The sequence below is a fragment of the Dama dama genome, chromosome 27 (genome assembly GCF_033118175.1).
Source record: "Dama dama isolate Ldn47 chromosome 27, ASM3311817v1, whole genome shotgun sequence".
In the NCBI taxonomy this organism is placed as follows: Eukaryota; Metazoa; Chordata; class Mammalia; order Artiodactyla; family Cervidae; genus Dama; species Dama dama.
The window spans coordinates 36,489,634-36,517,274 of record NC_083707.1 but is presented as its reverse complement, the minus strand read 5'-3'; the positions used below and the strand labels follow the sequence as shown (position 1 = coordinate 36,517,274).

The 27,641-nt window shown below is 45.3% G+C and overlaps 1 protein-coding gene and 1 non-coding gene across 2 annotated transcripts; both read right to left on the bottom strand.

Annotated features, from left to right (window-relative positions):
* Nucleotides 1–6,274: 6,274 nt before the first annotated feature.
* On the bottom strand, nucleotides 6,275–11,553 carry ADCYAP1 (adenylate cyclase activating polypeptide 1). The gene is made up of 5 exons (XM_061131005.1): nucleotides 10,967–11,553; nucleotides 10,524–10,634; nucleotides 8,251–8,385; nucleotides 7,757–7,855; nucleotides 6,275–6,659 (listed from the first exon to the last, which is right to left on the bottom strand). Exons 2-5 carry the CDS (start codon nucleotides 10,631–10,633, stop codon nucleotides 6,470–6,472), a joined length of 534 nt encoding a protein of 177 aa, XP_060986988.1. The 5' UTR covers nucleotide 10,634; nucleotides 10,967–11,553; the 3' UTR covers nucleotides 6,275–6,469.
* An 8,157-nt stretch (nucleotides 11,554–19,710) lies between these two features.
* TRNAC-GCA (transfer RNA cysteine (anticodon GCA)) lies at nucleotides 19,711–19,782 on the bottom strand. The gene has a single exon. It is a non-coding gene; the product is annotated as a tRNA-Cys (tRNA).
* Nucleotides 19,783–27,641: the final 7,859 nt, after the last annotated feature.

The window sequence follows — 27,641 nt, the reverse complement described above, 5'->3', positions numbered from 1 at the left end:
GCAGCTGCAGATAACTACTAAGTATCACTTTGAGGGCAGCCCAGGTCCCAGTCTTTGTCTCAAGAAATCACTTCTCCTTTATTCTTGGAAAAAGTATGATTTTCCTGAGACATAAGGTGAATTCTAATTTGGAAATACAGTTCTTCTTTATCACGATGAAAAAATTAAGGCCTGGTAGGTAGCTTGAGTGTATCGCAGTCATTTGCCTACATATGAATTTGAAGTTCATTTTATACTTGAGTGGGTTGCCACTTCCTTCTCCAGCAGATCTTCCCGACCCAGGGATCAAACCTGCATCTCCTGTGACTCCTGGATTGGAGGCAAATTCTTTACCACTGAGTCATCAGGGAAGCCTATGGCAGAAACACGCCTAATTAATTTGGCATTCTTTTCTATGTAGCTTTTCCTGGAGGAAGATCTAGTTTGATTTACAATGCGTACCTAATTAACAAGTTAATTTTACTTCCTATATATGCTTTGTAGCCATCCTATTAGACTAAGCGGGGGGATTGTCAAGGTGAATTCTGCAAGTCCTCTGGTTATTTCCATCACTCAAAAGGGGTATTTATTATGTTCCCAGAAGTGTGTTGGGCATTAGCGTGCAATTTGTCATCCAGGCCTTCCAGGAGATCATCGAGCTGGGGAGACAAGCCACGCATTTACAAAGCAGTTCAGGAACAGAGCAGAGCAGTGTGGAATTAAAGATTAGAACTAGTGCTGCAGAGAGTAAGGGTTACAGGGGGGAAAAGTGAAGGATGGTGATGAGAATGAAGAGAAGGTTGCTCAGAGAGGCTGAGGAAGATTCCTATAGAAGGAGGTTGTGAGTTGGCCCTAACAGAATATTTAGTTTGAGTAGGTTGAGAAAGGGCATTCCAACCATGGAGGAATTGTGGGAGATGAAAGGAAGCATTCCAGTTTCCAAGACTGATAAGAACCTGTGCTACTAAAGAAGAAGGATCGTGTTGGGTCCAGAGTATGAGGAACTCTGGACCCTGGAACAGGGCAGGCTACCCCAGAACATCAGAGGGCAATGAGAAAGAGAAGGAGCTAAAACTACCTGGTTCATGGGAAATGACCGAGGAAGGGTGACCAGTCACAAACCAACGTAGGAAGCCAGGGGTGAGGTGTGGGCTGCAGCAAGAGGAGCAGGCATCTCCCTTCTTCAAGAAGGGTTACTATGGAAGAGAAGAGCTCAGACTTGGTGTTGACTTCTGGTCTTGTAACCATGCGAACAGTTCAGTGGAGTGTGGGGTCACAGGGGGGCCTCCAAGTAAAATCATCTTGTAAACAGCCAGATTCAAGCCAAACGTGGACATGATGCAGTTGCAAGTTGACTTCTGGACCCGAGGTTACTACCAGCTAGCTGCACAGGTTCTATTATTTCATTAATCTCCCAGTCATGTGATTGAATTATTTAGACTCTATTTACAGGATCACACTTCTTCCAGAAGCTCCTTTAACAGAGAGGTCCAACCAGAATGTAAAATAATGCTAACTATAGGTTTAGTGACCTAAAGAAAATATTGCATTTTTCCAGGAACCTAAGGTCCATCCTAGGAGAATACAGCTTCTTGGTGTATTTATTACTGTGTGCAGAGGGCATGGGGACTTTCCTAGTGGCTCAGTGGTAAAGAACTTGCTTGCTGATGTGGGACATGCAGGTTCCATCCCTGGGTTGGGAAGACCCCCTGGAGGGGGGAATGGAAACCCACTCTAGTGTTCTTGCCTGAAAAACAGAGGAGCCTGGTGGGTTGCAATCCACAGGGTCACAAAGAGTCGAGGACATGACTTAGCAACTAAACAACAGATAACATAACCTGTTGCTCATTAATAGGAAAAAAAAACAGTTCCAGCACACACACATGCCTACATATGTCACCAAATTCTATATTTAGGTAGTCTCAAACTTTAGTGCCCATCAATCTAGGGTTTTTATTTAAGATGCAGATCCACTGATTCTAGTGAAACCCTGAAATCTGCATTATTAACAAGTTCCCCAGGTGATGCTCTTGCAGAAAAATATTCTTTCAAAAAATACTAGCTTAACTCCCACATGTTAGACAGGCTTTCTCAACCAGTGCGCCTGGTCCATTTTACATGTTCAGTAAATATATACTGTATTGAATAAATACGTTCCCAGGCCTAACAGCAGGAGGGGACACCTAATGACTTCTTGGGTACCTAAAGATGCCAATTCCTCCAAGGAGAAGCCATCATTTTGAGTTATCCCACATAAGAAAATACAGAAAGTTGGTATATACATTCACTTTACTTGAAGTCAGCCATGCGTGTTAGTTGCTCAATCATGTCCGACTTTTTTGCAACCCCATGGACTGTAGCCCACCAGGTTCCTCTGTCCATGTGATTTTCCAGGCAAGAATACTGGAGTGGGTTGCCATTTCCTCCTTCAAGGGATTTTCCTGACCCAGGGATTGAACCCAGGTCTCCCGCATTGCAAGCAGATTCTTTACTGTCTGAGCCAGCAGGGAAGCCTCAAAGTCAGCCAATCTGGGGCTTATTTCTATTTTCTCAACAAGTCACTGGCCCTCAACCAAATTATCTTTTCCTTCATTCTTCCACTTAACACACTAGCACACCCTGTATATATATATATACATATATATGTGTGTGTGTGTGTGTGTGTATGTATATATATATATATATATATATATATATGTACGTATATGTATATATTCAGCAACTCCGTGGTTGGGAGATGGGGGAAGAGCAGAAGTGGTTCAAAGATGAAGAAAAACTCCTCATCCAGTAAAATCCAATGTAAATATGAATTGAACCATTCATTTTTTAAAATACACTACAAATGAGATCTCTAGATCATAGCCTCCTGCTTATATGATTCTGGGTCTGAAATACTGAGCTAAATTCTAAAGATAGTTTTTGAATCCTTGCAGATCTTTGCTGGTCTTTCAGTACTATGGTGACATGTTTATTAATTTATTCATTGTCTACATTAATATTTAGGATGAAAGCTTAAATTAAATTGTATTTGACATGATAAGTGACTTTTAATACATTTTTAAGCCAGAAATAGCAAGAGCTGCAAAATAAACACTACTGAGAAATTTATGGAAATTTCATATGAAGCTTTTGCTTTAAAGTTTGTTAATATGATTAATAAAACAATCCACAAATGACTTTTCACATTTTGTCTTAGCCTTCAAAGGACATTTTCTTTTAAAGATATTGAATTAACTCTTTACGTGTCTGTGCTCAGTCAGTGGATCTTGTCTGACTCTTTGCAACCCCAAGGACTGCAGCCCACCAGGCTCCTCTGTCCATGGAATTTTCCAGGCAAGGATACTGGAGTGGGTTGCCATGTCCTTCTCCAGGACATCTCTGGACCCAGGGATTGAACCCACCTCTCTTCAGTCTCCTGCACTGCAGGTGGGTTCTTTACCACTGAGCCACCAGGGAAGCAACTCTTTGCTTACTCATGTTCTTTTTCCTTCTGCCCAAAGTATTTTAACCTGAGATAGTTGTTTGTAGACCTCCAAACATATTTTTAAACCTCCAAAGTTAAGTCATTTTTATACAGAGTTTTATGGAGACCAATTTAATCTGCAGAGTTCCTTATAAAAGAACAATGTCAGATTGCTATTTTAGAAGTGTAACTAATACCCAAGAACTATCTCCCACTACTGAATAGCAACTTTCTGAATACTTAGCAATGCATTTACACACTAGGGGATGGAAATTAATCTAAATTCAGCATCCTATAAAGGTTCCAATATCTTTGCCTATTTATGAACTTAATAACTTCTTTGGCGTCTCCATCTGAGCAGCTACTTTAAATTTTTAGTCAAATTCAGTAACCCATCAAGTAGATACTAAAGTACAATTTATGAAAATACATAATTAGATATTCCAGACATGAAAAATCCTCTGGTTGCTAAGGAAAATATAATACTCTAAGTGATTTTAAAGTAGTTACTTCCTGAATGTCTTTTTTTTCCCCACACATTAGACGAAGTTGCATTGTTTATAAAAATTTATTCATACAAATTTTACACACTTTATATAACAGTTATCAAAGACCTAGTTATAGATATCATGTGTGTAATAATACTTGGGTAAGATGTTTTTATAATCAGTTGCACACAAAATAAGAGCTTCAAGACTAACATCTACCTAAATTATCACTATATCATAAATCTGCTCCAGGTTAGTAAGGCTCTTGGCATTTCTAAAAAGTATACAAAAGATTAAACTGGGTGATCACTGTAAATGCTTGCAACTAGCCACGGGAACACTAAATTAGACTTCATAAAGAAAAGGTTAACTAGCGGCCTATTTCACCACTAACAGCTGACACAAATACAGAAAACTCTGCCCGTTATCCAAGGAACAAATAATTAAAGACTAAAATGCAAGCCAATGTGTTGCAGCATTGTAGGGCCACTAAATAGCCATCTGTGAATCGTGGCGATTTAAAAGGCGAAGAAAGGCACTGAAGCTGCAAACCCCATCCTGTGTCACATTGCCCGAGGAGACTGCAGAATTAAAGAAAGATTGATTCCGTACACAGGACTGAGGCACAGATCGAAGGCCTCTGTGCTTTCACCGTTTGCAACGTGATCTCCGGGCAGCATCCATCCCACCTGGGGAATGCAAATCCAAGTCTGTTTTCTTTGATTTATGACTCCACACTGATCAAATCCGTAAAGGAAAAGGAAAGGTCCTTGACATGCTAATTTTTAATCTTTTCTTGTTTATTTTTTGTGTGTTTTTCAAAAGAACTTGTGCCTGAAATTTGGGGAGTTTGGCTGGCTGGTTTGCCTGCTGTTGCTTGATCTGGTTGCTGGGTGAAGGTTTCTTTTGTTATAGAGATTACCTGACAGGTTCAAGAAATTGACAGGAAACAGACAGACATGCTTTCTGTAGCCAAGAAAGAATACAAGCGGACATTCTCAGGGCCTGTTGAAGCTTGCTTACCTCACTCTTGACCACAAATACAAGATAGTACTCATACATATGAAGATGAGGTTTAAATGATTTATCAGTTAGTACAACTGAGCAACATGTGAACACTACACATTCTAATATCACAAAGATTGGTTTTATGAAATAAATTTTACTAAGCAATAAGCCATAAATGTAGAAAAATACATTTTACCTACAAACTCAATCAACAAGAAACAAAAGATTCATATATAGTGCATAATTAGTGGTAACCACACAAGGGTTCCTACACTTTACAATAAGTGCTAGCATCAAACAACAGAAAAAGAAGCATTCACAAGTTTAAGAAGAGTGAATAAAAAATGGCAAACAGTACTTAAACAGTGCGAGAAGGTGGGAAAGAGGAGTCTTCAGAAAAACCAGGGAAGAAAAGGGAGGTTCCTACAGAGCAGGGTTCAAAGGAGAGGATCCTGGCCATTTCACAACATGAGCAGCATGGACAGCACTGGAGAAAAACACATTGTACTTTGCATCCATTTCCAATACCCAGCGCCCAAAGTCAGGCAGGCAGGGAACCTGTGATGGGACTGGGCTTACCGCCAGCCCCCAGGCCTGGGGCTGCCTGCAGCCAGTCCCTCTCCAGGGTCTTCCCCCTACTGCCTTATGCTCTGGCTTTTCCAATATTCCCACTTTGTTCCAATTGCCCTAACCTTGGGATACTGGGGTCCCTGGAAGTACACAAAAGAGAGCTTCCTATTCAAGTCTCTCTTCTCTGTAAAGTCCCCCAACTCCTCCCCCAGGGAGTGGTATGAATTCTGGGGAGAAGCACAATTTAGATCCAGCTGTTGTTTTATCAGGAGAATTTCCTTGTGGGCTGAGAGTCTGAAGAGAGACAAATAACACATAAAAAGAGAATCAAAGAAAGCAAAGTATTGGCATTGCCACCCAGCAAGGGGTAGACAGAGCCTCAGTTGAATTCAGCTGGGATTGAAGCAGCCTGTCCCAGAGACTCCCCGGGAAAGAGAGACCTTCAGCAATCCTCCCAAATCATTACCTCAAAGTCTCCCTGGAGCAGGGCATCACTGTTTATGTACAGTAGCAAATGGTCAGTATTAATATCTTCAGGCCTATCGTGGATAAAAATACTATCCTTTTAATTCCAGTTTACAAAAATAGGAGTAATATTCAAAACAATGATTGTCTATTTTTCTATTTATTTTATATAAAAACAAACAGCTCAGGCGAATCTTCAATCCTTGTGCACATTGTATGAACGGCTCTCTGTTATACTTATATATATATATACTCTTTATATATTTGTAATATATATGTCAATATCAATAATTGGTCCACAAAGTATATCTGTGCATTCTCTAGTGCTTCGTAAAAAGAAAAACAATATTATTATCAAAATATTCATTTAATGGCTTGACTTCATACATAAATACATGTGGGACAGAACACAGGGGCGATGACAGTTCGGTCAGTTGGGAAAAACGACTTCTCATTGGGTCAGGACTGTATACACAGGATAGCTGGTAACTCGCCGCTACAAGTACGCTATTCGCCGTCCTTTGCTTTTAACCCTTTGTTTATACCTTTTCCCTAGAACAGCCGCCAAGTATTTCTTAACAGCCATTTGTTTCCGGTAGCGGCTGTAGCTGTCAGTGAAGATGCCGTCCGAGTGGCGCTTGGAGAGCGGCTCCGAGTCGTCGTCCGCGCCGCCGCCCGGGGTCCCACTGCAAGGAGAGGGGTCGGGAAGAGGGTGGCGGGGCGGGAGACACCCGGTGAGTAGACGCGGGGTGAACAGGCAGACCCCACCCATCGAGGGAATCTTCGCAGGAGGGCGCGGGCTCTCCGCGCCCGGCGCGCCGCCCTGCCCCGCCAGGGAGCAGTCGCAGGGAGGGCGGCGATCGGTACCCTCGCTACTCCCTCCCCATCAAAGATCTCGGGGCACTAAGTCCTTATAGGATGGGCCTGGGAAGAGGTCCCGGGCCAAACGCAAGCGATTTAAGCCTAACCCCTCTCCAAACGCTGCCCTCTCAGATCTGACCATCAGTGCTCTTGCGCTCAATTGTCCTAACCGTTCCCGGACGCCCCCACCCCCGCAGAGAGAAAAGCACCAAAGAGCCCTGAATTTCCCGTTGGCTGTTGCCGTGGAGTTTACATCGATCCCGCAATTCCTATTCAGAGGGGAGCACTGCTCTCCTACGCGCTAAGTTGAAAAACGTGATAATAATACAAGTCGACAGGCTGCAGGCAATACTTTTCATCATATGAATTATTCAGTGCGGAAAACGTATTCTGGTGTCCCATGGGCTCTATTAAAACGCTGCCTTCTGGTGAGAGAAGCTCCCGCAAATCCTGTGCTTTGGGTTTGTCTGGCACGAGCAAAAACTGTTTGCTTCCTTAAGTGTCCAAATGTGAGGATTTGTTTGTTTCGATTTGAATTTAACAGTGAAAGAAATGTGAGGAAAGAAAAAGTCAATCGTCCCAAGAAACTTGAATGTTTTGATGGCCTGGAGAGGGGGACCTCTTCTTCTTCTTTTTTTTTTTTTTAATTATTCAAAACGGATCAGACTTCCCGCTTTTCCTGCCCACTTCCCTCCTCGCCTCATTCCCGAGCTCTCTGGCCAAACTTCTGGCGCGGTACGTAAACCTTAGCCTGTGGCAGGGGGCTGGCCCTGTAGACCCTGCGGCGCAGACGCACCCTCTGCCCCACGTGCACGCAAGGACGTAGAAGCAGCCCCGCCCTCCCAGCGCGCGCGGCACACCCACCCACCGCGGCGCGTGCGCGCGCTATCACGCGCAGGTTAACTCTTTCGCAAACTCTTACCCCAAGCCCTTGGCCATGAGCGTCTGCAGGTATCTCCTGGCGGACAGCTGGTCCAGCACTTTGCGGTAGGCCTTATTAAGGATCCCGTGGGCGACATCTCTAACAGGGAGGCAAAGTGCGCGCCCGGGGGTCACTGACTCAGTGCCCAAGTGGCAGCCCCAGGTCCCCCGCTAGTCACCCGGCGCTCCGGAGGGCACTAGGGAATAACTCTTGGGATGTTCCCCTGAGTGCCAGGAACCAGAGTTCGTCCTGCCCTCCCTGGACCTCAGGTGTGAAGCCCGGCCGGGGCGCGCACTCACTGCCGCTCCTTGGGCCGCAGACCTTTTGGTCCCCATGCGGCCCTTCTGTCCACACGAACCGGCCCGCTCCTAACTTTCTCTCGTGGGGGACCAGCCCGGGAGAAGAGAGACTGAAGGGCTTTTATGAAAAGCATCTACTCGATGGGCCGTCCCCTGCCCCTTTCTCCCTCCCAGTGCCCGGCTGCGCGGCGGTACCTTTCCTCCGCGGGGTAGTAGAGCGCGTAGGCATCGCGCAGCGCGGAGGCAGGGCTTCCCACGCCCGGCGGCTCTGAGTCGTAGACGTCCTGCTGCTGCGGGTTTCCGTCCTCGTCGTACACCTCGTCCTCCGGCCTGCAGGGGTAGCCACGGGGCAGAAAGAGTGGTCACTAGGGTCCTTCCCCGCCTCTGCGAGGACCCAAAGACCCACAGGGGCTCTCACGATGTTCCTTCTTCCAAAGGCGCCCCTCGGAGCACCGTCTCTTCTAGGACGGGGGTAGGAGGAGGAAACGACACCCAACAGAAATTCCCACCCCTCCTCTCGGGGGCGAAGGGTCGCCCTGCGGGGGCCACGGCCTCAATAGGCACTGGGAAGCCCAGACGTCTCCGCCAACCACGCACACCTGGCCGCAGGGGAGGACCGCCCCTACCCCCGGCCTGGCGCTTGAGCCTCCCACACAAGCAGCGGCGGGCGGAGACGGGAAAGGCCCTGGGAGAGAATCGCCGGCCAACCAAGGACTGGATGGGGAGAGGCCCGGAGCCAGAGGGGGTGGATGGCTGGGGAGTCCGGCGGCCAACGCCGGCAACCACCCCCACCCAGCCTCCGAGCCCAGGGGAGCCCTTCCCCGCGCAGATGTAGGTCACGGAGAACCTCCGGCTTCTATTTCGGGAGGGAGAGGATCTGGCGAGAACATGAATAATAGATGCCCCTAAACTTAGCCTGTTTGGCAACGGCTCATTCCGTGGCGTGCCCGCGCCCTCCGGTTCGTCTTGCCCGGAGAAAGTACCAGGCACACGAGACTTTGAAAATAGCTCGGAGTGAAACCGGGCTTTTAAGTCAAGCAAGTCGATAGTTAGCGCTAATCAGTTAGTGGTGGCCGGGCGGTGGGACGACGTCTCAACCCCGAAGGAAAGGGAAAAGGTCAATAGGGCACCGAAAGCCAAAGATCTCCCAGTCGCCCTTGCCCACCGCCTCAATCCCTGATAGAGGACGGGAGAGGTGGGTGAATAAACAAACCCCCCTCGCTTTCGGCCGCTGGAGAGACTCGGAAAGCAGCCCAGGCAAGTAGCGCCCTTTAGGAGGATCGGTCATATTCGTTCCTCCCCTCGCCTTTCCTCCATCCCTGGAGAGGTAGGGGCAAGGCACGCACGGCAGCGGGCCCTCCCCACACCCAGCCTTTCCTCGGCGACGCGCCTCTCTGCCCTGGCCCTGCTGCCCGGAGTCTCCAGGTCTTTCTGGGCACCTCCACCCCTACTCCGTGCCCAGATGCTGAATCCTAATACCGAAGCCAGAACCCATCTCTCCGGCCAAATCAGTGGCCAGCGACCTCTGAGGACATCTCTCTTGGTAGCGGCTCAGAGGAGCAGCTTTGCGCGGGCAGAACGCGCGCTCCTCGTCTCCCGGAGCCGGGTGCGCGGCGGCGCGCGGATGCTGCGCCGCGCTGCGAGCTTCCACTCGCCCACTGACAGGCCCGGGACTCTGGGGCTACGGCCGAGAACCCGGGCAGCACCGACCGATTAGAAACCAGGAATTAAGGGGAGAAAGAAAAAAAAAGAGGCAGGGTTACTGCAGCCTCGGGTGGGCAGGGCTACCCTCCCAGGACTGCCTGCCAGCTGGCTTTCTTTTCCTTTTTTGCATCCGTTTCATCTGTGTCTCCCCCTCCCATCTTTGTTTCCCTTCTCACAAATCGCTTCTCAACTCTACCCGGCCCGCACTCCCCCTCCCCAAGACTCTAAAAGCAGCTGGAAAACCTATCACTTAAGAGAAAGCTCTTCCAGTGGAAAGAATTCGAACTGAGGTGAGGGGGAGAGCCGGGGAGAGCGGGGGAGACCCCGCACCAATAGCCTAGAACAAGCCGTAACAAAGCCAAGTCCACGGGAGTATCACTCTCAACCCCCCAACCTGGCTGCGGGAGCCAAAGTTCTCGGAAGTCGAGCTAAGAATCGGAGAAAGAAGTCAACTCAGGGCCCTGCCCAGCCCCCCTCCCAGGGGAGGGGTTGGGGGAGGGGAGGTTTCTTCGGCCGGTTCGAGGTGCGCTCCACCGGGGACCCCGGGGCTGCGGCGGGCTGGGGGAGGGGCGCCGAGCCCGGGAGGAGTCCGGCCCAGATCCCCCAGGTGACCGGCGACCGGACCCAGGCTGGTGGCGGCGCAGTGGGGGCGCATGGGGAGACGGCGGTAGCCGGAACGAGGAACTGCAGGAGGGCGACCGCGAGGAGGTGTCGGGGGGACGACAAGTCCCAGCCTCCGCTCCGCTCGGGCGGGCAGCACCTACCTGATCCCCGGGAACCGGAGTCCGGCGGCGGCAGGTGAGCCGTAGACGCTGCTGTGCATCAGGATCCCGTAAACGAGCAGGGCCAGCCTCGCTCCGCTACACATGGCCATTCTGCGCAGGACGGGAAAGAGATCACGCAGCAGTCCCAACGCCCCTGGCCTTCCACTACCCCCACCCCCGACCCCCTAGAAACTCCTCGAACTGGGGGAGGCCCAGAGCTCCGCTCTGACTCCCAGGGTTGAATCCGGCTTAATGATAGCCGGCTGGCCCCGCCACTTCCTTCTCGCTATAGTTAGAAAATACGCCTATATGTATACAGTGCCCTGTAACTCGCCAGAGCTGGCGCCAGAAAAGCTAACCCGTACCCCGATGCCAGCAAAAGAATTAGCAATCAGGTGAGTTGTTTGGTAAGATTTTTTCCCTCCTTGCCATCCAACTCTTACCGCTGCCAGGAGAGGGTTTGCTGCCAAGTAGGACGGCGGGCAAAGGGCTTCTCCAAGTTTGCGCTGCAGTCACAACCCAAGAGGCATCGCCGTCTGGCGTTAGCGTCTGAGCAGAAGCCGCAGGAACGAGCCGGAGCCGCGGGAGGAGCTGGAGGACTTGTTTTCGGAGTCCTGTTATTCTGTTCAAAAGTTTGCCGACGCTCGGAACTAGGACGGAGCGTAACACCGAGAGAAGGGGGGCGAGGGGAGAGATGGAGAAGGAAGAGGGAGGAGGCGAGGAGCTGAGTGGGGGTGGGAGACAAAAGTGGCCTGAAGTCCACCGAGAAGAAAGAAGTGATAAGGAAAGAAGGAAAGAGAGAGGGCCTCGGCGAAGCCGGCTATGGGGCAGCCGCCCGGCCAGGCAGCTTAGGCAGGCAGCGCCTTCGCTGCTCAGAAGTCTCTCTGGCTGCGTCTGAAGCTGCGGTTTCTTCTACTGCTGCCGGTGGTTATTACAGAGGTGACCAGCCCTCTGCTCCTATTTATCTGGGCAGTTAGCAGAAATCTATCTGAACGTGGTTTCAGAAGAGACTTCCTTGTCAACATCTGTCTTCCTGTTGGCCTTTTAAGTACAGAATATTTTGTTGCACTGTTGCGCTCCGATTTTTATACGTGGAATGACTTCCTTTTTTTTTTTTTTTTTCAGTCACGTAATGATCGGGTATCAGAAAAAGACGTCAGCATCTTAGTCCCTCAAGGAACATATTAACTATCCTCTGCTGTCCTCTTGGATAAGATCCGGAGTCATCGACTTCTCATAAACACCTTTCACTCATACTGTACAATTTTAAAGGAATTTAATTACCTTGATGGTTTTCAGTTTTGCCCACTTCTCAAGGATAGGTAAAGAATTCATAGAATCTTGAGAATGGTTTTTTTTTTTTTTTTAATGTTTTTAACTACGTCTCTCTTGTTTTCTTTTTGCTTTTTCATCAAGCCCCAGCAATCAGAGCTCTGGGCTCTGGAATTAAAGCACCATCAAGCTCTCCTATTAATAAATTTAATTTAGATCTCCTAATTTCTTGCCTATGTTCTTTTAGATAGACAATTAAATGTGGGAGTCGTTTTGTTTCTAAAGGGAAGTCTTGGAGGATTTTCAGTAAATCGCTAATGAGTCTGGCTGTGGTTGACAGTCTGGCTCTGAGTGGAATTGATTATAGATTAGAAGGAAAGAGTCCTAAGCGGGGCCTGCGGCGCTGTCCCGGCTCCGAGTGCTGAACTATTTGGTTGCAGATGCTGCAAGCGTTGAAAATTGCTACTAGTTTAATTTTTCACCAGAGCCTCTAAATCGGAAGATTTGGTAGTGGCACCCTTATAATGTGGCAATTCATTGTCCAAATACCCCCCACTGTTCAGATATATCCCTCCCTTGCAATGTCCACGAATGCCCTTAATGGTGACAACTGTCTGACCCCTGCCTTTACTGTGGGAGGAAAGAGCATTATATGTCTGCTCTTTAGTTCTGGTTTGGGGATCTCTACATAGCCTATTTGGACACCTTCACACATTCTGTGGCTCTTACTAATGTTAACAATGAAATGGTGAAATTGTATTTTACAGAAAAGCTGAAATTTTAAGAATTGGGGAGTGAGAAATATGCTTCCCCATTTATTTACAACTTGAGTTCTGTGTGAGCAAAGACAGACAGACTGGGGAAGCATGATGATACCCAGGACAAGTTCACTCCCTGAGGGTTTCCAACAGGAATCCCTTCCATGGGGGCGGCTAAAAATGTTTAACTGAAAATGAGGTGGAAAGAGGAAAGCCCAAAGGGAACACCACATCCACCCAGAGGCTTCCAAGGCCTGGAGTTATTTAAGAAGATCCGTAAATTTCTACTCCTAAGAGAACTCAGGTCTATTTCTTTTAAAAGGGAAGCAGAGCCATCGATAACCATTAGTGTGCATTTTAATTATTTGGATCTTAAACAAAAATTAGAGGAAATGGCAATTTCGTGGGAGTGCTTCCTGTTACTATGATTTAGATCTAACATTTAAACAAGCTATATTAGTTCTGCATGCTTCTTCTAAGACAAAATTATAATGCTTCTCATTCACAATGCCTTTCCTGCTTATTGGAGGTTTAATATTTTCTCCAAGATGACAAACTTTAGATTGCTTCGTTCTCGCCACGAATGGCCAGAAACTGTCACTTATTCTTAGTTTATTCCTGGGAATACTCAGATTGCCCATTTGCAGTAAAGATTAAAACCACGTCTACACGGGAATGGATCGCTTTTTCTCCACCTCCTGTGTTCGCGGATCTGGGCTGCAGTGTTTACATGCGTGTTCTCCGTGTCCACCTCTGCTTCTGGGTAAACTCGCACACGAAGAGCCAGCGGTGAAGACAAGACCGGATAATCCAGAGGAGATAATCCAGCTCTCTCACTAAAGCGCCCGCAGCTATTATCGACTGTGGCTTTCCTGTCTTCCGCCTCACTTCACGTCAAAGGTGAACCCGATTAAAATCCTTCCTCTTCCCTCCCACGCGAATTCTGAAATGAGTTCAATCTGTAGTAATATCTGAAAATTTCCAAGACTCCTGGTACTGGTTCACGGCTCAACTTGAGTCAAGGGAGCCCCCGTGTGGGGAGTTTGTTGACTTCACGGCCTATTAAAGGGGGAAAACCGCAAACACCATTAACTTCGTGCGGAGGATGGCGGAACCCTCCCCACACCCACACCCACACCCACACACACAAGAACCCGACCTGAGCCTCTGGTTCACGAAGCCTGTGCCACCGGACTGTTCTCGGCGTGGATCCTAATGAGCGCAGACCTCAGGATCCCGCGCCCCAGGATTACCAGCTTCCAGGCCCGAACCAGTCCCCTCAAGTGAAAGGCTAAGAAAATTTGAGGTTCTTGGTCACTGAATTTCAAAAACAACAAAGCTTCCGAGACCCACGCATTGCTCAACACCATCCAAAGACCCGCCCAGCCCCCACCCACAGATGTCTGGGGCAATCGAACCCGGGATGACAGGGTCGTCCTGCGGAACTTTCCTCCCACTGAGCATCTCCAATTAGGCGAGTTTGATGTCCCACGGGCAAAGATGTTATCGTGTTCTCGAAAGTTTCTGGGCCGCTGGGAGAGGAGATGCTGGGAAGGCTGAGGAAGATAAGAATCTAGAAGCTTCGGACCCGGCTTAAGAACTTCATGGGTCTGGGGCTGCTCCGCTGCTTCCGCAGACCCTGGGCGCGAGCGCAGGCCCTTCCTGATCCCTATTCGATGGAGAGGAATAGGGATAGGGGGCGACCGACGTCTCAAAGACCAAAACTACCCCCGGTGCTCGAGAGTGGCCGTTTGCTTCGAACTCGGGAGTGGTCTAATTAGAGCATCAATGCTGCTTTCGGCGGGGGTGGGGAGGGGACCTTGTGTCTAAGGGTTTGGGGTGCAGAGAAGAAGAGGCGCGCATCATGCCCAGGATGGAGAGACCCAGAGTCACCACGCTAGGTGACCGGGGGTCCCGGCCAGGGCCGCGCAGGAGACCGCGGCGGCAGACGTGGGCTCGTTCACTCACTACATAAGCAAAGAAGAGAGAAACCATCAGATCGCCCAAGTGTAACTGACAGTAACACAGGGAGAGGGGGAGGGTCCGAAGAGGGGACTCGCGAGGCAGAACTTCCTGTTTATAAATAACGCAAAGCAACGTGGATCTTCTCTCCAGTCGCCCCACCCCTTACCCTCAACGTTCACCAGATCGGGTAGAAGGATTCCCAGGCGGCAAAGTTTCTTTCCCGACTGTGGAAGCGAAGAATGGCCCGCAACTGGAATCATGTTCGGTTAGAACTGGTGGTACCGCGGAAATGTTCCACCTGAAAAGCCTCATGGAGGTCTCTTGGAGGGTCAGAGGGCAGGCAGTTTCCGGCTAAGCCGGGACCTACCCAGTAGAAACTGGAAGTATTTGTTGGAATGTATGCTGGTGTTTGATCAAAGACCTTAAATTTGAAATCCGTAATGTATCAATTCCTTGTGTCCCATTCATCCTTAGGATATGGAAGCATTCAAACTTTTGGTCTGAAATGGTGGATGCTAGATAGCTACAAGTCAGACTAACACTTCCCTAACTTGTTTTCCCTGGTCACAGACATATCTGTCTCCTCGAAGTGTCAAGCCTTGACTCCTTAAGCAGCTCTCGATTTTAAAGAACACTTGAGCCCTTGAAAAAGTGTGGTTTGTATTCAAAAAGGAGGAATATGTCTAGTCTGTGACAGAGTTTGAATTTGCAGATGGCTTCATAGCATTGGAGAAGAAGAAGACTCATTTTCCTAGGATAAGACTTCCACTACTTTCCTTCTGGCCTAGCTACTCATCCTGCACAATTACCATGCGTTCATTTTTCCTTTCTTGGCTGTATAGCTCTCCCCATTGCTGTGTACCACCACCAACCGCATCCCCTACCCCATGGATTTTTTTTTCAACCACATGAAAGGACATGTTTGCGCACATTATCTTCATACATTCCTAGTATAAATAACATTAAACCAGATTGGGAAAGTCTTATATTTTCATTCCATTCATTTCTATTCAGTACCTAGCTAGGAACCAGGCTACAGTAAGCTTCTTCAGTGAGCAAGCTCCTTGCAAAACTTCCTCCTCTCCTATGAGTGACAAGAGTAAATTGCAACCACTGTATTCAATTTCACTGAAACTTTTTCTCTTCTGACTCTTCTGTAAATGTGATGACTCATGACTCACTTCATACCGATTATACCTGTAGGGAACCCCAAATGTTCTGCAGTGGAACATCATGACCATCATTTACTGGACTGCCTGCATCATGCCCCTCTGAACTCACGATGTAGAAAGGAGCTGACGAGCTTAGCCAGAATGTGTCATGGCTTCTCTGACCTTCAGAACTTAGTGCTTCACCCACTCTGAAAACAGTCAGCCAAGGGAAACCTTTCCAAACCACATGAACAAAAGTATTCCTCTTGATTCAAGAACAGAATTGCATGTTCACAAAGCCAGGAAATTTTGCTAGTTTTTTCTTCTTTCTTTTCTTCTTTTTTTTTTATTAAACTTTTTATTTTCTATTGGAGTATAGCCGATTAACTGTGGTGTGACAGTTTCAGGCAGACCGTAAGGGAACTCAGTCATACATATATGCCAGTTGTTTTAAGACAAAGCAGATGCTCAAGAAGCAAAAACTGGGCCCGAACCTTTGCTGCAGGTTTGGGTGATTTCAACTGCCTCGTGTATATGGTTCTTCTAAGGCCTGGTTCTCTAACCATAGTTTACTGGTGATGGGATTCAGGGCATGCTGCCCCAAATATGCCAGTTTGGCATATTGATTATTTTGAATTAAAGCTACTTAAGAAACAGCTGGTGTAAGAAAAACACTCTGAGCCTCCTTTGTCACCCTGAAAGCAGGAAATAAATCTGCTATGTGAAAGGTACCCTCCCTGTTCCAGGAAGTAGAAGGGGCATGTTTATCATCAGAGATAGAGAATTGAGGGCCAAGAAGGCTATATAAGCAAACCTTGTTGCTTCTATGCTAATTTACTACCCAAGTCCAAACTTCTTTTCCTGTCAATTTCTCACTAATTTATTTACTTTCTTTATCTGGAAGGTATAAAACTTCCTGCTTTGGTTTTACATTGCGGTTGTCATTGAGTTACTAACACTTGTTCTACTCTTTGTGACCCCATGGACTGCAGCACGTCAGCCTTCCCTGTCTTTCACTATCTCCTGGAGTTTGCGCAGATTCATATCCATTGAGTTGATGATGCTATCTGAACTCGTAGTCTTGTAGTCTCTTGTACTCTTCTTGTCGTCTCATATTTCTATGCACTTCCATACACACTAATTAAATTTGGATTTTTTTCCTTTTGTTAATGTCTCTTACGTCAATTTAATTAGCTCAGCCAAAGAACCTAGAAGGGAAGAAAAGAAGGGCTTTCCTCCCCATCCTGGGTACCAAAAATATATACCCCACACTTCACTGTGCAGCATCTTCCAGATTCTCCTGAGATTTCCAGAACATGTCCTCTTAAAAACCAAGAAGAAGGAAGTCTCTCTACTTCAGCGTAAATATTCTGCTCATGTAAGTCTTAAATGCAGGAAGAAAAGCTTGGATAGGATCCGGGAAACCCAATATCTTAAATTAGTTTTTGTGACAGCCTCTGAAAAAGTTTGAAGGAAGATCTGTGTGCAAAAAAAAACAAGACTTTTTTGCATAAATCAAAAAGGGATATTGCTTTGTGAATTCGTAGCATCCCAAACCTCTGTTCTTTGGATTCAAACTCAGCCTTATCTATCTGTGAATATAGGCCTGTTTGTAATAATTTTGGAGCTTTTGTTTTTCATTATCCTTATTACTAGCACCTTGTGTTAATAATACTATCTCTGCAAGTACTTTTTAACCAGTTCTTCTCTCCACCCAAACATACACAGGCATGATTTAATTTTTTTAAAAAACTATCATCTGCTTGAAATACAACTATATTTGCTATGAGTTTACTATTTTAAAGCTTCAATTATTGTTTCTTTAAATTATGTTAAGTCCTTCCTTCCAAGGGGGCTGCATGATTTTGCTCCTTACCAGTCAATATCAGTAATAGCAATACAATAGCAAAAATAATTATCTATCGAACACTGACTATGATAAGTGTTTCATTAGAGTTATTTCCTTTACCTTCAAACAATCTCCTTTCTAGATACTACTACTAATCCATTTTACAGATGAGAAACTAAGATTCCAAGTGCTTAGGTAACTTACCCAAAGTCACACAACTGCTACACTGTTGTTAGGGAAATTAAAATAGAGGTAGTCCTGTTCAGGAACAGATCGGAGCAGGCCTCTGACCTGCCTGAACACTACCGAGATTGATGTGCCTGCCCGAGAGCTCACCTATTGCTACTAGCAAGTCATAGTGCATTTTTGATAAGAGAGGAAGTGAGGCTTGGAATTATCTCAAGCCCCTGGAGCCCTAGCCAGCCCCCCAGGGTCTGGAAAATCTTGTGACTCACAAAATGAAACAAAGAGCATTGTAAAGAAAAAAGGTAAAGTAAACCCAGTGCAAACTGATGATGATATCAGTTTTAACCCTGGGATTACAAGCGAAAGTCCCCCAAACTGCAATCTGAAGTCTTAGCCATGGGATGGACGCACCACCAGAGACCTTCTCCCAGCTGGGACTCCAGATTGCTGTTAACCAGGGACTTCTCAGCAGTTTTCAAGTCTGGATATTTGTTGGTCAGCCCAATTTGGTGATGTATGTGCTGTTACTTTTCTCTACTGTTTTTATTTCTCTTCTTTTAATGATTGTACATTGAAATTAAGTCAAATAATCCTCTACCAAATATTCAAAATGTTTACTGTGTGCGGCAAGTGGTTTCTTTTGTAACAAATCCTTCGAACCTAAAACAAAAGTTAAACTTTGAGCAAAGTAGAGATTCAAAGTCTCAGTGACTTCAGACAGTACTATATTATACTAATATATAGACAGTATATATCATACTAGTTTACATGTTCATTTGACCTCAGACAGTAGTATAATATATTAGCTTACATATTTATTTGTTCCAGAGTTGTTATACAAATTACAAATATAAATTACTATGAGATGTAACTTGTGATTTGTCTTAACTGAAAATATGTTTCTTTTCTTATTAATTTTTAAATAAAAATTGTGTTTAATGGGAATCAAATGCTACTAACACAACAGAAATTGGTTGTTAGACTACAAACATCACATACTTATGAACTTTGCTTTCTGGAATAAATATGTTTCTAAAAATATGTGCGTTAATGTGCACACATTCTTACTTATGTCATCAAATTGTTGAAAGGTTAAAACCATTGCCATCCTGAGTCATTATTTAAAATTATTTCATATCTAAGAGTGTAGCAGAAGTTTCAGTGATGTGTTTAAGTTTAAAAAAAAAGAATTATTCTATAAGATCACCATTTAATACCCATCATATCATTCATCATCATATCTTATTAAATCATTGTGTAATTTAATACCACAGATCATATGATTGCTAGTGAGTCAAGACTTTTGTGAGTCAAATGAGATGATATATATAAAAACGTCTTACAAAGAATAGGTCCTAGACCAGCATAAGAGAAGGAAAATTACATTTTCTGGGCTTCTTCTCTAACAGCAGTGACTTGCTCTGTGTTAGCAATGTCCCATTTAATCCTCTGATTGCCCTGGGAGATAGATTTGGTACTTTTATTTCTTTTTTTTTTACCAATGGATAAACTGAGACTCTTGAAAGTGAACTAACTTCACCAAAACACACAGCTAATAAATGACAAAGTGAAGTTTCCTACTCAGGACTGGCTGTTTCCGAAGTTACTGTGCTTCCTCCTACCATTTGGTCTTCTCAATATTACTGTACAATTACCATTATTTTTAATTACTTTATTATTCTTATTGTTATTTATTTATTTTTATTTTTTGGCCATGTCGCTAGGCATGTGAGGTCTTAGTTTCCAAAACTTAGTTTCCAGACCAGGTATTGAACCCACACCCCTGCATTGGAAGAGTAGTCTTAACCACTGGACCAACAAGGAAATCCCACCATTATTATTAGAGGGGAAAGAACCATCAGCTTTCATAAAAGTGAAAGTGAAGTCACTCAGTCGTGTCCAACTCTTTGTGACCCCATGGACTGAAGCCCACCAGGCTTCTCCATCCATGGGATTTTCCAGGCAAGCATACTGGAGTGGGTTGCCATTTCCTTCTCCAGGAGATCTTCCCAACCCAGGGATTGAACCTGGGTCTCCCGCATTGCAGGCAGACGCTTTACCATCTGAGCCACCAGGGAAGTCATAAAAAAAAAGCACGTGATTATTTAACGAAACGTGAGTTTTAAGCCGGTAGTTTAAACAACTCTTCTTGCTTTTTCGGAACATATTAAAATAAATGAAGAGGTTATGTGTAAATATCATTTTAAAGACATTTTAAAGAGACAAGTAATGAGTAAGGTTGTACTGACAGGAATTAAAAATGTGATAAAGTTGCAATTATTAACTGGTTTATTAACTGATTAACTGGTTTATTAACTGATTAACTGGTTTATTAACTGATTTATTGCAATTATTAACTGGCTTATTAACTGATTAACTGGTTTATTAACTGATTAACTGGTTTAAATCATTAAACCAGTGTTGTGCTGATGAATAACACATAAGAGGAATAAATATCAAGTATATAAGTACAAAGAAATAAACACTACTGGGACTTCCCTGATGATCCAGCAGTTAAGAATCTGCCTGCCAATGCAGGGGACATGGGTTCAGCCCCTGATCCCGGACGATTCCGCATGCCTTGGAGCAATGAGGCCCCTGCATTGCAACTACTGAGCCTGTGCTCTAGCACCCAGAGCTGCAATTACCAAAGCCAACTCTCCCTAGAGCACGTGCTCCACAAGAGGAGCCACCGCAATGAGAAACTTGTACTCCACGAGAGAGGAACCCCCTCACCACAGCTAGAGAAAGCCTACACACAGCAGTGAAGACCCAGTGCAGCCAAAAGTAAAGAAATAATTTTTTAAAAAAACACTACCATGTAATTTTTAATGGCAAGAATAGAATACTGGGACACGGGATGTCTGGGACTTCCAGAAGCTGGAAGAGGAAAGGAAGGTTCCTTCCCCAATAGCTTTCACCAAGCAGATGGTCCTGTCAACTTGACTTGGACTTCTAACCCCTGGACCTGTGAGGCAATGAATTTCTGCGGTTCTGAGCCACCTGGTTTGTGCTACATTGTTACAGCAGCTCCAGGAAACTAATATATAAGGTATAATCCCCTCTCCCACAAAAGGTGCAGGTAATTCCCAAAAAGAAAGTGAAAGTCACTCAGTCATGTCTGACTCTTTGCAACCCCATGGACTATACAGTTCATGGAATTCTCCAGGCCAGAATACTGAGTAGGTAGCCGTTCTCTTCTCCAAGGAATCTTTCCGACCCAGGAATCAAACCAGGGTCTCCTGCATTGCAGGCAGATTCTTTACCAGCTGAGCTACCAGGAAAGAATCCACTCCAGTATTCTTGCCAAGAGAATCCCCATGGACAGAGGAGCCTGATGGGCTACAGACCATCCCAGAGGATGCTGGGAAATACTGAGAAGTACTCTGATGCACCACCATAAAGCAATTCATAGAGAACTGGGGAGCTACTCCTGCTTGCAAGTGGAGGCAACATCTCTGTTTTATACATATACTCTCAGCTTCCATTTTGCTATTGCTTTTCATCTTTAAATTGGGATATAAGTCTTGTTGCCCTCAAAGGATTTCTGCATAGAATTAATATCTTGTTGGGAAGCACTTTAAAAAGAAAGGAAGGGACTTTCCTGGAAGTAAAGTGGCTAAGACACTGCACTACAGCTCCAGGGGGCCTGGGTTCAATTCCTGGTTAGATCCCACATGCCCAACTAAGAGTTCACCTGCGGCAACTAAAAAGATCCAGCATGCTGCAACTAAGACCTGGTGTAGACAAATAATGACTAAATAACTTTAAAAAATAAAAGGAGGCACATAAATACAATAAAACCAGGTAAAAAAGTGATAACCTTAATAATAATAAACATGCTGAACATAAGTGGCTACAAGGCTGTATTTTGTTGTTAAGTTGCTAAGTCATGTCCAACTCTTGGAGCCCTCCATGGACTGTAGACTGCCAGGCTCCTCTGTCCATGGAATTCTCCAGGCAAGAATACTAGAGTGGGCTGCCATTTTCCTCCTCCAGAGGATCCTCCCAACCCAGGGGTCGAACCCGTATCTCCTGCATTGCAATTTAAGGTAATTGTCAGCTAGGTCTAATGTTTTTGAAATGGCTTGCAATCTCATGATGCAACACTAGCATGTTAAAATAAGGAGCTACTGGGCCAACTCAATGCATGGTATAGAGACAGACCACTCTGAATAAAACTGTCTGTGTGGTTTACATGCACTAGAGCAATAGTATGTGATGGCCATTCCCTGGAGGTGCACACAACAGACACTTCTTATATTCGGCTGTCACTGGAAGGCAAAGGTGTTGCCACATTAATAAAAATCTCAAGACTTCCCTGACCACTCAGTGGTTAAGACTCTGAGCTTCCAATGCATGAGCTGCAGTTTCAGTCTCTGGTCAGGGAATTAAAATCCCACATGCTACTGCTGCCGCTGCTAAGTCACTTCAGTCGTGTCCGACTCTGTGCGACCCCATAGCCGGCAACCCACCAGGCTCCCCCATCCCTGGGATTCTCCAGGCAAGAACACTGGACTGGGTTGCCATTTCCTTCTCCAAAGCATGAAAGTGAAAAGTGAAAGTGAAGTCGCTCAGTCGTGTCTGACTTCACGACCCCATGGACTGCAGCCTACCAGGCTCCTCCATCCATGGGATTTTCCAGACAAGAGTACTGGAGTGGGGTGCCATTGCCTTCTCCACCACATGCCACAGGGCATAGCCAAAAAAGAAAAAATAAAAAGATAAGAGTGTAGCAGGTAAAGCATTGCCACTCACTAGGATAACTCACTAACCTAAGACAGCAGACTTGAATGTGAGATGTGACTGCTTTGCAAACTGCTTTTTTTTTTTTTTTTTTTTTAGACTACAGTTGATTTGGGCTTCCCTGGTGCCTCAGACAGTAAAGAAGCTGCCTGCATTGCAGGAGACCTGGGTTTGATCCCTGAGTCAGGAAGATTCCCTGGAGAAGGGAATGGCAATCCACTCCAATATTCTTGCCCAGAGAATTTCATGGACAGAGCAGTCTGGTGGGCTACAGTCCATGGGGTCGCAAAGAGTCTGTTTTGACTGAATATTGTTTCAGTTGTAGAGCAAAGTAATTCAGTTATAGATATACATATTAAACTGCTTGTGAAAATCACTGTGCTTATCATAAAAATAAAAAAGGGGGAGGAGAATGTTGAGAATCATTGGTCTAAGGCATTGATTTCATATCAGTTATTCCTGACAAAGTGCAGAGAAGTCTGTAGGGAGAGTTTAAACTCCATTTGTTTTCAGTCATGGTATGTGCAGCCTCAATCTCAAAGTCATTTGAATAAAGAGTTGTTTTTAGCTGATGGTTTTGAAGTTCTAGAAATGGGCATATCTGAATTTGGATGTTAAATAGTTACAGCGGTCTAGTCCACCCTATGGCTGAGAGCCTTAACCCGAGAGGCCCTAATGTGTGTCCTTTGCACGAGAGGCAATCCCTGGGAGTGTCTCCATGTGACCTAAACCAAAGTGGCTTTAAAGAGTGTTAGAATGGTCTTTTAAAAAATTGAAGTTGGGGCTTCCTTGGTGGTCCAGTGGTTGAGAATCTGCTTGCCAGTGCAGGGGATGTAGGTTTGATTCCGGGACTGGGAGGATCCCACGTGGGCCTGGGAGCGGCAACTACTGGAGCCCCCATGCCCTAGAGCTACAGCAGGAGAAGCCATCACAAGGAGAAGACCCTGCCTGCCACAACTAGAGAAAGCCCACAGGCAGCAACGAAGACCCAGGGCAGCCTTAAATAAAGAAACAAATACCTTTTCTTTAAAAAAAAAATGTTAAAGTTGGACTTTCCCCGGTGGCTTAGCATGTACCTCAGTGGTTAAAACCAACTCAGGGGGGTGTGGGTTTGATCCTGGTTGGGAAATTAAGATCAAATGCCACATGGCCCCCCAAAATAAAACAAAATAATCAGATTTTTTTTAATTGGATATGTTAATCACATTTACAAAATACCTTCACAATGAGACTTAGTGTTTGGATAACTGGCTGCCATAGCCTAGCCAAGTTGACATATAAAACTAACCAGCACAATTTCTAATAGTGACTTCTGGCCACCAGATCACAAGGAGACATTGCAAGTTTGGTCTAAATTGTATTCTTTGTTCCCATTCCTTCCAAAATCACAAAGAAACAATCATGTAAATTTAATTTACATTGATAGTATTTATTCATGGTTAAACAATACTTACAGAGTCAACAATTTCATATATAACAGCTCTACCACCAGGAGAAAAAAAAAATATCCCTTAGTGGTTTGTGGATAAGTTTTTGAAAACATTTATTTATAGCCAAGAATTGCCAGAAATAACAACCAAATTAATAATTAAATAGCAAGCTTTTATTGCAAAAGGAACAAAGCTAAAATAAATAGGCACCATCTAAAATTTTTCAATATACAAATTCATAGAGCTTTTATTTAACCAAACAGTTATTACAATAATAACTAACAACCTGACACCTTCCAAGTTCCCTGGCACGCCTGGCCTCTAAATTCGAGAAAGCTGACAAGGGCAGTCTAGCAATTCATCCTGCGTGGGAGGAAGTAAGAGAGAAATCAATGAAAAATTATGGGAAAACATGTGGGCAGGTGGGAAACACTCTAATTTGGTTTGTATTATTGCCTAGAGAAGAATGGATTTTTACAGCCGTAAACTCAAATATGCAAAACTGTATTTTATTTTCCTGTAACTGAATTTCATTTCTGCCCTGAGCTTCTATTACTACACAACAGCAGAAATGGTCATCTAATAATTTCTAGGTAAACTCAGTCAAATCAAACGTCATTCCACGTTTTTAGTCAGTCAATAGAGGAATTTTTTTCCCCAGTAAAACCCAGGGACACCCACCTCCACCCCATTCTACTCTTGTCCAACCCTGCAACCCCATGGACTATAGCCCTCCAGGCTCCTCTGTCTATGGGACTTTACAGGGAAGAATACCAGAGTGTGTTGCCAAGCCCTCCTCCAGGCGGATCTTCCCAACCCAGGGATCGAACCCGGGTCTCCCGCATTGCAGGCAGACGCTTTATCCTCTGAGCCACCAGGGAAGCGCCTTCCTGACACCAGGGAGATCCAAATCGCTGACATCTTCTGCAGGTGGGTTCTTTACCACTAGCGTCACCTGTCTCTGGAGACCACTTCTAACCATGAGCCTTCTCTCAGCCAATCCTGCTCATCTCTTGAACACTTGGGGACCATTAAAATCCTGCTTATCTCTTGAGCACTTGGAGATCTTGAGCACTTCAGGAGCATTAAAAAATGCTCTCCTGTAAGCCCACAGGTAGACTCGGAGGGCAGGCTCGGACTTTCTGCCCAGACCTCCCCTTTGGGCTTTGTCACTGCCAAACTATACTTAGGAAGGGAACTTCATTGTAAAGCTTGGATTTATCCTCAGCTCTCACATAGTCACCAAAAAAAGCAATGCCAAAGGATGCTCAAACTACCGCACAATTGCACTCATCTCACATGATAGTAAAGTAATGCTTAAAATTCTCCAAGCCAGGCTTCAGCAGTACATGAACCATGAACTTCCAGATGTTCAAACTGGTTTTAGAAAAGGCAGAGGAACCAGAGATCAAGTTGCCAACAACCGCTGGATCATCGAAAAAGCAAGAGAGTTCCAGAAAAACATCTATTTCTGCTTTATTGATTATGCCAAAGACTTTGACTGTGTGGATCACAATAAACTGTGGAAAATTCTGAAAGAGATGGGACTACCAGACCGCCTGACCTGCCTCTTGAGAAACCTGTATGCAGGTCAGGAAGTAACAGTTAGAACTGGACATGGAACAACAGATTGGTTCCAAATAGGAAAAGGAATACATCAAGGCTATATATTGTCACCCTGCTTATTTAACTTATATGCAGAATACATCATGAGAAATGCTGGGCTGGAAGAAGCACAGCTGGAATCAAGATTGCCGGGAAAAATATCAATAACCTCAGATATGCAGATGACACCACCCTTATGGCAGAAAGTGAAGAAGAACTAAAGAGCCTCTTGATGAAAGTGAAAGAGGAGAGTGAAAAAGTTGACTTAAAGCTCAACATTCAGAAAACTAAGATCATAGCATCCAGTCCCATCACTTCATGGCAGATAGATGGGGAAACAGTGGAAACAGTGGCTGACTTTATTTTTCTGGGCTCCAAAATCACTGCAGATGGTGATTGCAGCCATGAAATTAAAAGACGCTTACTCCTTGGAAGGAAAGTTATGACAAACCTAGACAGCATATTAAAAAGCAGAGCCATTACTTCATCAACAAAGGCCCATCTAGTCAAGGCTATGGTTTTTCCAGTGGTCATGTATGGATGTGAGAGTTGGACTGTAAAGAAAGCTGAGTGCTGAAGAATTGATGCTTTTGAATTGTGGTGTTGGAGAGGACTCTTGAGAGTCCCTCGGACTGCAAGGAGATCCAACCAGTCCATCCTGAAGGAGATCAGTCCTGGGTGTTCATTGGAAGGGCTGATGTTGAAGCTGAAACTCTAATACTTTGGCCACCTGATGCAAAGAGCTGACTCATTTGAAAAGACCTTGATGCTGGGAAAGATTGAGGGCAGGAGGTGAAGGGGACGACAGAGGATGAGATGGTTGGATGGCATCACCGACTCAATGGACATGGGTTTGGGTGGACTCTGGGAGTTGGTGATGGACAGGGAGGCCTGGTGTGCTGCGGTTCATGGGGTCGCAAAGAGTTGGACACAACTGAGCGACTGAACTGAACTCACATAGTCCTAACCTCCCTGGAATATAATGTCATCACACACACTGTCAGACACACACACAGCACCAGGGCAGGAGGCAGGGCTCTGGGACCCTTTTCACCAATGGTCAACTCTATACTCAGCTATCTTTGAAACACTAGTTTTCCCAGCTCATCGCCTCGGATGGGGCAGTGGTGCACGCACAGACCCTCGCCTCAGTATGCGGGGACTTTTCTTGCTCATCTATTGTTTCTGTAAAAGAAACTCTTAAGGTTATTTTTTTACCAAGATTTTTATTTTGGCTGTATCACCCTTTGCCAGAATAACAATGTTCCATTGATATAATGAGTTAAAAGTTTTGGCAGACATCCCTGATGGTACAGTGGATAAGAATCCGCCTGTCAGTGCAGGAGACACGTGTTCTATCCCTGGTTCCAGGAAGATTCCACATGCTCCTGAGCAACTAAGCCCTTGAGCCACAACGATTGAGCCCACCTGATGCAGCTACTAAAGCCCAAGTGCCTAGAGCCAATGCTCCACAAGGAGAGAAGCCACTGCAATGAGAAGCTCGCACACCACAACTAGAGAGTAGCCCCTCCGCTCGTCACTAGAGAAAGCCCATTCGCAGCAATTTCATGGTTGCAGTCACTATCTGCAGTGATTCTGCAGCCCAGGAAAATAAAATCTGCCACTGTTTTCATTTTTTCTCCATCTATTTGCCATGAAGTGATGGAACCAGATACCATGAACTTAGTTTTTTGAATGTTGAGCTTTAAGCCAACTTTTTCACTCTCCTCTTTCACCTTCATTAAGAGACTTTTTAGTTTCAGCTTGGAGCCATTTACAAACATCTAACAACCTCCTCAAAGGAAGCTCTGCTTAACGTCCACTGAAACATCCTTGCACAATGCAGTTTAGAGGATAACTACCCAACTCCCCATGCTTCCTCTGTGGCTCAAAGTAGTAAAGAACCCAACCGCCAATGCAGGAGATGTGGGTTATTTGATCCCTGGGTTGGGAAGACTGCCTGGAGAAGGAAATGGCACATCAATCCAGTATTCTTGCCTGAGAAATCCCATGAACAGAGGAGCCTGGTGGGTGACAGAGGGCAAACCTTCACAGGAACCCCTTCACTTGAAATACAAGAACTGGCATTCCTAGACTTCTGTCCAACTGGCTAAAAATTCAGAATTGCCCACTCCTCCCTTCTAGTTTGATAATTT